At 56.4% G+C, this 11,169-nt stretch overlaps 1 protein-coding gene across 1 annotated transcript in view; it reads left to right on the forward strand.

Annotated features, from left to right (window-relative positions):
* LOC147600335 (axonemal central pair apparatus protein HYDIN-like) overlaps positions 1–9,047 on the forward strand; it is a 32,185-nt gene extending 23,138 nt beyond the window's left edge. Inside the window, exons 23-37 of the mRNA XM_086751224.1 lie at positions 492–644; positions 944–1,127; positions 1,585–1,726; positions 2,989–3,139; positions 3,902–4,315; positions 4,391–4,618; positions 5,101–5,313; positions 5,586–5,788; positions 5,966–6,148; positions 6,395–6,514; positions 6,887–7,046; positions 7,152–7,328; positions 7,456–7,650; positions 8,578–8,685; positions 9,024–9,047. Coding sequence (XP_086607350.1) covers positions 492–644; positions 944–1,127; positions 1,585–1,726; positions 2,989–3,139; positions 3,902–4,315; positions 4,391–4,618; positions 5,101–5,313; positions 5,586–5,788; positions 5,966–6,148; positions 6,395–6,514; positions 6,887–7,046; positions 7,152–7,328; positions 7,456–7,650; positions 8,578–8,685; positions 9,024–9,047 — 2,655 coding nt within the window. The remainder of the gene's footprint in view (positions 1–491; positions 645–943; positions 1,128–1,584; positions 1,727–2,988; positions 3,140–3,901; positions 4,316–4,390; positions 4,619–5,100; positions 5,314–5,585; positions 5,789–5,965; positions 6,149–6,394; positions 6,515–6,886; positions 7,047–7,151; positions 7,329–7,455; positions 7,651–8,577; positions 8,686–9,023) is intronic.
* The last annotated feature ends 2,122 nt before the right edge of the window (positions 9,048–11,169 follow it).

Below are 11,169 nucleotides of genomic sequence, written 5' to 3' on the forward strand. Positions count from 1 at the left end.
TCATCATGAAAAATGTCTTCCTTCTGTCTAGTTTGAATGTCCCCTCTTTGAGTGTAAAACCGTTACGTGTTTTCCTGTCGCTACAGGCCTTGTTAAAAGTGCAGGGGCTGCTTACTGTGGCGGGGCTCTGTGTCACCCAGAGCCTGGTGTGGGGAACGATAGTGCAGAGAGGCAGCTGGGCAGGTTGGGGATGGCGTGGGGTGGGAACAAAAACCTGTGTTCTGCCAGAAAAACTCGACTGAGTCGTATGGTTTGTTGGCAAAGTGGCTGCAGGTGGTGAGCAAAGCTGTGGGACGCTGTGCCAGGGGCTTGCAAGCTTGGGTCTCTTGTGGCCAAGGGATGTGACCCCCAGGGTTGTCCCCTGGAGCTGCTGGCCTGCCCTTTGGGTCTATTGTCTTGCGAGCGAGAGACCTGAGCTGCAAGCCCAGCAGCTGGAAATGTTCAGGGGGTTCCAAGGTGGTTTATTTCTCTCGTGGTGTTCAATGTTGCAGGGCTCATTGAGTTCTGAGCTCAGCTCAGCCCTTCCCTGCGTTCCTGCGCAGCGATGGCTGAGCATCAGTGACAGCGCAGCGGGAGAGCTGGGCTTGATGAGCTGCGTGCTGCCTGAGGACTTGCTGGTGGCCATCCTCTCGGAAAGGCTGCAGGTACGTGGGGTGGGGGCAAATGATACGTTCCTGCTACAGAGAGACAGGCGGTGAGGTACAGTTTGCAGAGGAGGGGATCTGTATCTGCTGTTGGAGAAGTCCTGGGCTGCGTGCAGGCACGCCTGGGTCAAGCTGCAGATGCTAGAAGCCGGCAGAGCGCAGGGAAAGATCAGAGCTTGTCTGAGCCGATGCTCTTGGAACGACGACGCGCTGCCCTTTGCCGTTTGGGCTGACTGAGTAGCTGAGAGCCCAACGCGTGCCATCGCTGACTTTCTCTTCCTTTGCCACTTGATTCACAGCTGAGCGACTGCTTCCAGGGAGTGGTGTTTGATGGCCTGGAGACCTGCTTTGCATGCAGCACAGCATCTGCGCTCCTCTGCCTGCTTAAAGCTGTGGGAAATCGGCCTCACATCTATTTTGTGAACCTGTTCCGGGATTATGCTTCTTTGAAAGCCAGGGAGACAGCCGCGAAAGAGCAGGAAGGTAAGAATCTTCATCTCCGCGCCTTTCCAATCTTCTCTCAAGCCCTCAACCTTACCCGTGTGTATCTGTGTCACCAGCAGAGCTTGTAAGAAACGGTTTTATGAATCCTTCCGCCTTTTGCCTCAGTGTAGCCAGCACTCAGCTCACAGTTGCTTAAACACAGCAGAGCTGAGGCTGTAAGATTCCCCTTGGTCTCTGCCATTAAAGCTTGGGCACAAGTGCAAGCTGTTGTGGCTCAGTAACTACCCACCCTCCAGCTGTCCACAGCGCTGGTGCACGTGAGCCAGGCAAGGTACAGGCGACAGTTTGGGGGATTCTCTGAACGCTGGAGCAGGGATATGAGCTCCCCAGGATGGCCTGGCAGGATGATAGGCTGGGTCGGGACAGAGCTGTGAATCCTTGCAGCTCCTCCAGAACTTGCAGTGGCTAATGGTTTCACCTCTGGTCTGTGCTGAAGAACGGGAGCGGGAAGAAGCTGCCAGGAGGGAGGAAGCACGTCTCTGGGAGATGGATGAGGAGGAGTACGATGCCCTCATGGAGGAAGAGAAAACTCAATTTAATCAGAGGCTCCTACAAGCCCGGCGTGAGAGGAGGAGGAGGTCTGTAAGCCTTCCATGGACAACTCCCCAGGATAGTGTCCCTCAGGGCCTTCCCTGCTCCAGAGACCTTGGTTGAGCTAAGAGGGCTTTCAGAGCAAACGCCAAAAGTGTCTATTCCAAGCCGCACAAGGATGGCCAGTTCCACCTCCCTGGCTCCCGACAGGGGAGGGACTTTGCGCTGGGAGAGAAGAGAACATCTTCTCTCCGATTCAGCAGTGAGCCCTCTGGCGTAGACGCTGGCTGCAGGCAGCTGGGCTCTGTGCTTGCCTTGCCGCTGCACCCACAAGTGTCTCTGAGTTAATGCTGTTGATGGCCATCTTCTTCATCCCCCTTCCTCACCAAACCAGAGGGGCTGTGGTGTGGGCTGGTGTGAGGTGCAGCTGTGCTGCCTTGGTGTAGAGAGCAGTCCTGCTGTAGGTGAAGCCCGTGCAACGCTGATCTCCCAGGGTTTTCCTGACTGAGCGCCGCCAGCCATAGAAGCTGGTGTCTCTTCGGCTCCCCTTCGCCTGCAGCAGCAGGGGAGCCTGGGAGAAGCTGTGATCCAGCAAAGCAGCCCTGTCCAGGAGGATGCACAGGGGAAGTGTCAAACTGGGAGGGGGATCTGCTTCAAGTGAGCATGCATTTCAGCTTTTCTGTCAGCACAGGCCCCAGTTTGTTGCTCTGGGAGGAGATGGCTAGGGCTGCTTCCAATCTTGATTTCCAGGAGAGACGGCACAAGTTTCCCGTGGTGACGGCTGGGTTCCAGCAGGAAGCCTGGTTGATGAGAGCCTGTTTTGCAGGAGGGGAGTTACCTTTGCTTTCTGACTGATGTGAGTGTCCTCACTAAGGAGCAGGCTATGCCCAGGGAGAAGGGCTGGATAAGCCTCGTAGGTGTTGGCGCAGGGATAAGGAGGCGTTAGTGATTTGTGAGCTGGTTGAAACTGGGAGAGCAAGAGAGGGCTTCTGGCATCAGTGCGCAGAGATGGTGGATCCGTCCTTGGCAGTGTGCTGGAGGGGTCCAGGTGGACCTGATTGGAGAAGCAGCACAATTTAGACTTTAGGACAGCAAAGCCTAGATTTGGCTGGCCCTGGAGGACCCCTCTCACCTTGCCGCCCTTTGGATGTTCCCAGGCTCCCCAGGTTGAGGGAAGTCCATGGCGATGGCCTAAGAGTTCTGTCTGGCCTCAGGGTCAATGAATGGCGTGCAGGGCCAGCTGGGATTGCAGCGAGCCCACATTTCTGGTGGTGACTCACAGGGCTGTTTTCTGTTTGGCTTCCTGAAGGGCGATGGAGCAGCCTGACGAAAAGCACCGTCAGGAGCTGGAACCCCTGAAGGAGGAACAAGAGCTGGAGAATTCCAAGAGGAGTAGGAGCGAGCTTGGAAAAGACCAAGTTAACGCTTCAGGGAAGAAAATGCAGCCTGGAGTCAGACAGGTGGGTGGCTGTGTTTGTAGAGATGAGTAAAAGCCCTGGGGAGCTTCTTCCCACGGAGCTGTACCATTCCCCGAGAAGCCAGCAGCCACACGCGGCGCTGGGCCCAGGAATGGGCCTGAGTGAGTAACACGTGGGGTTGTGCTGGGAAACAAGAGCCGGTGTTTGCTCATGCTGCTGCTTCGCCAGGGATGTTTTCCCATGGGTTTGCTGGGGAGCTACATTTTTGGGATCATGCTGCCTTTGAGTCTTGGCTTCACATAACTCCAGACATTCACTGTGAAGCCCTAGATAGTTTTAGTCCAGCATTTCTCCCCACTCTGCACATGACTTACACCTCTGGGCCATGATCCGTCTGGGATGGGGTGTCTTTTGCTACATGCCTGGCAGGAGATCCCGCCAGGCCTTAGGTATTCAACCAGACTTCCTCAAGTGTCAGCCAGGCACAGGGACGCTCAGCACACCAGAATGGAGCCCAGAGGACTGCACAGGAGTACGGAGGTGTTTTAATTTCCCGGTTTGGTTCGGAGAAGCTTTTCTACTTTTCATCTGGTGGGCAGGACTCCCCATCAGTCTGGCACTGGGGAGTTTGGTTTCAGTTGAGCTACCCTGGGTACCAGCTGTGTTCTGGATTGGGATTTGTGGAGCACCCAGCACAGGTCTCAGGCGAGGCTTGGGGTGCTGTTGCAAAGATCATCACTGCCCTGCAGCATCTGAGTTGGTGCTTTGAAATGCTCACTGCTTTTTCCTGCTCCTCCTGCCCAGAACACGAACGCATCCGCCAGCAACACCAGCATTTCCACCAGCAACCAGTTGGATGCCACCAAAGGGGTAGACAAGAGAGGATCTGTAAAGAAGCACTCAGGCGCTGTTGGGAGTGACAAGGAAGAGAAGAGAAAGCAGAGCAAGGTTTCCCTGATGGATGCCTGCCCAGCCGTGCGTGTGCAACACTCAGACGCAGAACAGGGGGCTCCGAGTGACAGCGAGAACTTGGCCCTGAGGTTTAAGATCTATGAGGCATCGCAGAAGTATGTGGCGCATATCTTGTCATTCTGGGACAGGGTTCAGGGTATCCTGCTGTCCCCTCTGAACCAAGCGGAGGTGCGGCACAAAGCAGAAGCCCGGCGCCAGCCTGCCTTGAGCCACGGGAGCCAGCAAAACAGAGGGAAAGAGCATCAGGTGACACTGGAAAAGGAGTGCAGGAAGAAAGAGCGCCTGGAGAAAGAGGGTGTGAAGAAAGAGCGCCTGGAGAAGGATTGCTCCAAGAAAGAGCGCCTGGAGAAGAAGCGCACGAAGAAGGAGCGGCTAAAAAATCTGGAGGCTCTTGAGGACTCCGCGTTATCTGAGCTGGAAGGGGAAGGTGCAGAAGGGTCATGCAGAGGCCAGCGTGGCAGGGTGCCCTGCTTGACCATCGAAGCACTGGGCTCAGAAGATGTGACCAGGAAGATCCTGGAGAGCAGCAAGCTGCCAGTGGCAGAGCAGGTAAAGCCCTGTGAAGCTCAGGTGCTGAGCCTGCCATGCTCTGCCCTGGTGCATTGCGTCCCACGGACAAGGGCACAGAGCCTTGTCCAGGCCACTGTTCCACAACGGCTCCGGAGCAGCCCCGTGGCTGGAGAGGTTCTCACCATCCCTCAGATGGGTGCAAAGCGGGAGTGCTCTCTCTTCAAGCATCCTGTCCGTTCAGTTTCCCAGTGTGGAAATCATTCCAGATGGTTCCAGGGCAGGGCAGCTCATGGTCGGTGTTGCCTTCAGCTGAGTCACTCAGAGGAGAGATTTCTCTCTAGGTCTCAGCTGTAGGTCCTGGCACTGCTCTGGAGCCTGCCCACCCCACTGGGCGTAAAAAAGCACTGTACTCCCTAGAAATAATAATTTTAAAAACCCCATTGCCAAAAGCTCAGTGCCTTTAAGGAAGTGGGAGGTTGAAGGTGACGGGAGTATAAAGAGAGTTTTCTCTTCTGCTTTAGATCTTGGATGAGCTGGGACTGGGTCCCTCTGGGCCTCCCATTCCCCCTCCTGCTTTGTACTCCGTGATCCGCTACCCGGAGAAGCGAACGGCCCCTGCAGCAGGAGAAGCCCTCCAGCACTTCCAGCTTGTTGTGCCAGAAGGTGCTGTTGCGGAAGGAGAACAGGCGGTGACTGTAAGTGTCGTGGATGCCCCCGCTGTGCCCGCAGTGAAGGTTTCAGGGCAGGGGCCAGGCTGCATGGGGGCACGGGGGGCAGGCGAGATGGAAAAGAATCACTGTGGAAGGGCGGTCAAATCATGACGGGGCCACGTGTCTGCAGGCATCCCTTCTGTCTGTCCAAAAGAGACAGCTGTGCTGTCTCTCTGCTGAGAAATAGGATGGTTCTTTATCATGAGAGAAAAGAGCCACAGCTTTCTTTCCAGGGTGGGATGTCTCCAGGCAGGTCTGACCTCTCTCTCTCTTCTCTCTCTCCCCTTGCTGTTAAGACCTCCAAGAAACAGGTCACTCCAACAAGGGGGCGGTCGAGGAAGGAGAAAGCTGTGGGTAGCCCGAAGACTCTGAGCAAGAAGCGCAGCTCCAGCCGGGGCAGCAGAGATCTCCAGAGGCCGGACACAGGAGCACCCACATGTCCTCCCAGGTTGGACCAAAGTGATGTGGACACGGTTCCATCCCCAGGGAGACCTGTCAGGCGAGCTGTGAGGCAGGAGGTGACCCCTCTGCTTCGCAGCCATCTTGCCAGACAAGGTCCCTCATCTCCAGCTCTGCAGGCACCCTCGGCCGGTGCCTCCATGGCATGGCAAGTCCACAACCCTCCGTTCCTCATTTGCTTCTTCCCAGTGTTTGAAATCTCCTTTTTAATTGCCAGGCTGAGCAGCTGTCGGTGGATAGTGCCTGCCCACGGTGAGGTGCAACTGAAGGTCCACTTCAGCTCCACGGAACTGGGCCAGTTTGAGCAGACGCTGCATTTTGAGATCCTGGGGACAAAGCGTCTGTACCAGCTGCCCTGCAGGGGCACCTGCCTGTATCCCGCCATCAGCCAGGACCCGCGGTAAGGCTGGCGCGTGGGAGCCCTCACGCATGGCTCCCCCTGAACTCAGAGCCAGGGCTGCCCCTTGTACCCCTGTGACCTTCTGGCTTGGGCACAGCGTGCTGCCTGAGCAGCCCAGCATCTTCCCGTGCTTGGAGCTGGGAACCAGTCCTGGTACCTCAGCCACCCAGAAGGGTTATGGCTTTCTGACCAGGTTTCCTACCTAGGAGCATCTCACAGCTCCTCATTCCCTGTTTCTCTCCCCAGGCTGGTGTTTCCCCACCAGAGGGAGAGCAAGGAGGATGAGGACATCATCTCCAAGAAGTATGTCATGGACACGGGTGTTTTCCACTTTGGACCGCTGCTGTGTGGGAAGCCAAGAGACGGGTACGTGCTCCCAGCCCTGAGTTAGCAGCTGATGCTCACACAGAAGGCGGAAGAAGCCATGTGCCTGGCATACTGTTATTTTTCCAGGTGCCTTTCCATTTAGATTTTGTAAAACGCTCTTTGAGTGCGTGACTGCATCGTCACACCTCTGGCATGGAGGCACCAAGTATAGGGGCAGACATCAAAGCAACGCAAGGATGAACCCATATTCCGTGCAATGTGCCCCAAAGTGATCCTTTTTCTTAGCCTGCTCGTGGGAACATGGTCTTCCAGTGCAGCCTGCCGCTGCCCGGACACGGTGCTTTCCTCAAGATGTGATCAAGGCTGTGGTCCTGGCATCTCCTCTGCAGCCTTTTCCCCTTTTGTGGACAGGTACAAGGAGCTGCGCTATCCCAGCAACTGTGAGAAGATAACCATCCTGAACGTCAGCCCCTTGGAAGCAGAGGTGCATTTCTCCTTTGAGCGCGATCTCCAGGAGAGCACGTTCCTTTTAGAGCCTCCCAGCATGAGGCTGCAACCGAACGAGAAGCAGGTAGGAGACAGGCAGGTAGGACAGGCAGCGGTGGCAGTGCCCAGGAGCTGTTTCTCTTGCTGACTGAATGCTCTTGTGTGTTTGTTCTTGCGGGGACGGGGCTAGGAGCTGAGCGTTTGGGCGTACCCCACTTCAGCCGGCCTGGTGGAAGACAAGCTCATCTGCTGCGTTCAGGGGAACCCAGAGCCGGTGGTCTTCCGCCTGTGCTGCCAGGGGGTGCAGGTGGAGCTGGGGGTCAGCCCCAAGGAGCTGTCGTTCAACACGCTGCTTCTGCCCGGGTCAGTCACCCCACAGCCCCTCGCCGGGGACGAGAGCTGTCAGCCAGGGCTGCTCCAAGTTCCATTCAACTGCAAGACTAACATGCCCATCAAGCAGCTGGTGCTGAGTGTCTCTTTTTGTCTGCAGGAAGGACAATGAGACCCTGGCCCTGCAAAACCGCACACCGCTGCCCGTGGCCTGGCGGCTCATTGGGCTGGAAGACCTGGGCGAGGACTTCTCGGTGTCAGAAGACAGCGGCATCGTGGGTCCCCACACGGAGTTTGCTGTGCAGCTGCGTTTCAAGGCCACAAAGGCTCTCAGCATTCTGAAGACCATCCAGCTGGAGGTGAGGGGGACTGTGCCCTCCCTGGCAGAGCAGGGCAGAGTGATCAGCCCTGTGCTCTTAGGGATGGAGGCTGCTTGAAGGGTACCCTGCAAAGAGGGCAAAAGGATGAGCTTCCAGAGATTCTTTCCTTCCTGCACTGCTGGGGGGCCGTGCCCTTAGCAGCAAGGGGCTCTTGGGGACGAAGTGACTGCTCGGGTGCCCTGGTAGCTGAGCTCCATGGGGCAAGTATATTGGGGAGTCAGGAAGAGATGGGCCTGACAGGGACAGGGGTGCTACGACCCCAGCTTCTGCTGCCTCCAGCTGGGTTTGCCAGCACACGCGCTGCATCCCCGGGCATCCACGTCACCCCAGAAAACCAGCCGCTGCCTCTGCAGGGCTTACGGCTGGGTTATGAGGCTGCGCCCTGAGCCCGCGCTACAACCACCTTGCTGCTGTGCCAGGTTGAACGCTGTCCTTGGGTTGTCCAGACTTTGGCATGCTCGCTGCACCCGTCCTGGCCTCTGTCTGGGGCTCTTGACAGAGAGCGACAAACTCTCGCCCTGGGAGGCTGTTCCCCATGGTTTCGGGGATGCATTTCAGTGAGGACGCTGGGTGATTGAAGAGGAGAGGGTTGGTTGTCGATGCCCCCTGCTCTGGGACACCTCACGCTTGTGGTGGCTTTAAGATCCCTTTGCTTCCCAGGGTGCTTTAGCAGCCACGCGGCTGCTGGCGGAGAGAAGAGTTGGGCTGACAGGGTTTCTTACTGCGGCAGAACCCCGCTGGGTCAGCCCGGGAGATGAACAGGTTAGGAAAGCTTGTGTGCTCACAGCGCTTGTCACGCAGGGGAGGCCATGGGGGAAGCAGCCTGTAGAGACAAGGACTCAGATATTGTCTAGCAAAAGAATGGAGGAGAAGGGGCTAAGCAGTGCTTGTTTCTTGTCACCTCAGGTTTCAGATGCAGAAGACATCTTGGGGGTCGTTCAGACCGAAAACATCAAGATCTCTGCAGAGGCCTGCGAGCCTGCTCTGAGCACCAGCGTTTCTCAAGGTCAGGGGGTGCCCCCGAAACAAAGTAATGCGGGTGCATGGCAGTGCCTTTGCAGATGGGCAACCAAAGCACTTCTCCACTGCTGCCAGAGCTGGGCGCTGAGGTCCCCCAGCGTTTGGGTGCGGGGTTGTCCCTGCTGGGCACGTTTGGGCAGCAGCCCCTATGGCCATTCATCACGAGCACTCCCCAGGGCTGTGGTGTGAGGGGTGGGAGGGTACAGGTGGGTGATGGGCAAGGGAAAGGGACCCCAGCCAGCATGATGGCAGGGGACCAGCGGTTCCTTCCCGAGCTGCTGGCTCTGCTTTGGTGATCAGCCCCTCCACTGTCTCTTCTCTCTCCTCTGCAGAACAACTGGGCCAACTTCCAGTGAGCGAAAACCATCAGCATGGCCCGTGCCAGCCAGAGGAGGTCAGAGAAGAGCATGGAGGTGACCTCCAAGCCCCACCAAGTGTGCAGAGCCAGGGCCGGGCTGCAGCTCTCTATCCGGCTTGGTGGGGAGTCCGGCGTATCCCTCTTCGGCCTCATCCTCCTGCCCAAGGCACAGGGACCCCTCACCATCACAGCCGGCGGCACCACTACCTCCGTCCCCTTCAAAAACCTCTTCCCGCAGCCCCTGGCCTTTCCAGACCCAGTGGAGCACCTGGCCTTCACCATCAGGGGCCCTGAGAGTTGGCGTGCCAGGAAGACCGCCTCCATCACCATCTCCTTGGAGGGCGGCCTGTACGCTGACGAGGCCCCTTTCACCAGCAAGGTGCTGCTCTCCTGCCCGGGGAGGGGCAGGCATCTCCTGGGTCTACCACCTCAGGGGCCTCCCCCCTCCCCAGTGACCTGTGCCCCCTTGGGAGGTCCCTGGACAAAGCTGCCCCTCACCCATAGTCTATTAAAAGAGTTCTCATTGGTGTCTATTCATCTTAATTTAAGCTGGATCCATCAAATTAGTGGTTGTAAAAGTAGAGTATGTTGCAGAGTTGCATTCTAATAGAGAAACAATTTGGGACTTAGCGGCCAGAGATTAATATTGCCCATGTAGAAAATCAGAGCAAAGAAAAACACACCTTGATTTCTGGCAGCTGAGCTGGGTGCGCTGGGATGCAGAATAACACCAAGTCCTTGACTCCCTGGCAGCAAGGGTTGACCGGTAGCGGAAGCCCCAGAGCCCTATTGCTTCCTGTGACCATCCCGAAAAACTGTCTTTTGAGATCTCGTTGATTTATGGTTGCTTTTCAGCATGTTAGTCCTTCATGGTGAAGCGGGGCCAATCCTGGGTGCCTTGCCTTACCGTTCTGGGTGGTATGAAATGGGTTTGTTTGTCAGCACTTGCCCCCTTTTCCCAGTTGAAAACACAGCCTCTCAACATCACTTGTAGCCTTTGCGTGTCGGTCTCTTCAGGGGTTTTTAGCACGTTACTGAGTGAAGACTGAGATCAAATTTCCTTGCCAAAGGCTGGTAATGGTTTTCCCATCTCATTTGTGCAACTATCCCCACGAATGCCGTGCTGATCTCCCGAGTTCCAGTTCTTTGTGCCCTTCAGGCACTGACAGAAGGATCAAACGGAGCCGTTTCTGCCAGCGCTGCGCTCAGCCCGCGGCTGTTCAGTGCTCACTCGTTAGGCAAGAGTTTGGATTGCCATCGAGCCCTGTCTTGTGACTCCTGATGGGAGCAGAGCTGGCTTCAGCTCTTAAGAATGAAATTTGCTAACAGAATGAGCCGGTGGCTGTAGACGCTTATACCCAGCAGGACCTTCAGGAGACATTCAAGCGCAGGAACCCTTTCCACCAGCCAGGAGAGGCCAACAGAACACGCAGCTGACGGGGTGTGCCAGCCGTTCCTTGCTAACAGTCCTTTAGAAAAGGCTTTGGGGCACAGCCACCCCAACAAGCAGTTCACCAGTTGTGTGCCGCCTTTCTTGTGCACACGGGTGTGTTCATGTTTGCGTGTGTGGAAATCCCCAGGACCGAACAGCTTTTGCTGTGCAGCTCATCCAAGTGTGCTTTTGTTTTGAAGGATATCTGTATTTTTCTGAGTAGATGAAGGGATGTTGTTTTGCCTGGCCATTGCATATTTTCATTTGGCCGGCAAATGAGTGCAGGTTTTACATGTTTCTGTTTCTGGGTTTCTGTACCAAACATGGAACAAACGTGTGAGGCAGAGGAGGGAGAAGTCTGGGGAGGTTTGAGAGTTCATTCTCCGGAGCCACGGCTCCCTCGTCTTGCCGTGAGGGTCCGTCCTTGGTGAGCGACAGCTACAGGGGCACGGGAACAGCCTGTTCAGCGGGAGTGGTGCTGGGTTCCCACCTTCTTGGACGGTCTTTACCGTTGCTGTTTCCTGATTCAGAGAGAGACTTCAGTTGCAAACGTGGTCCAAGCCGCGCGTGGGAGGCCTGCACGCAGCTCCCTTGGCCTTGTCACCGTGTGTGACAGTCCAGGTCCCCTTGTGCGGTGGCTGTAAGCTCCTTGAACAGCAAGGGCTTTGTCTGGAGGATCTGCAGTTTC

Source organism: Chlamydotis macqueenii, chromosome 6, assembly GCF_036417535.1.
Source record: "Chlamydotis macqueenii isolate bChlMac1 chromosome 6, bChlMac1.mat, whole genome shotgun sequence".
Classification (NCBI taxonomy): domain Eukaryota; kingdom Metazoa; phylum Chordata; class Aves; order Otidiformes; family Otididae; genus Chlamydotis; species Chlamydotis macqueenii.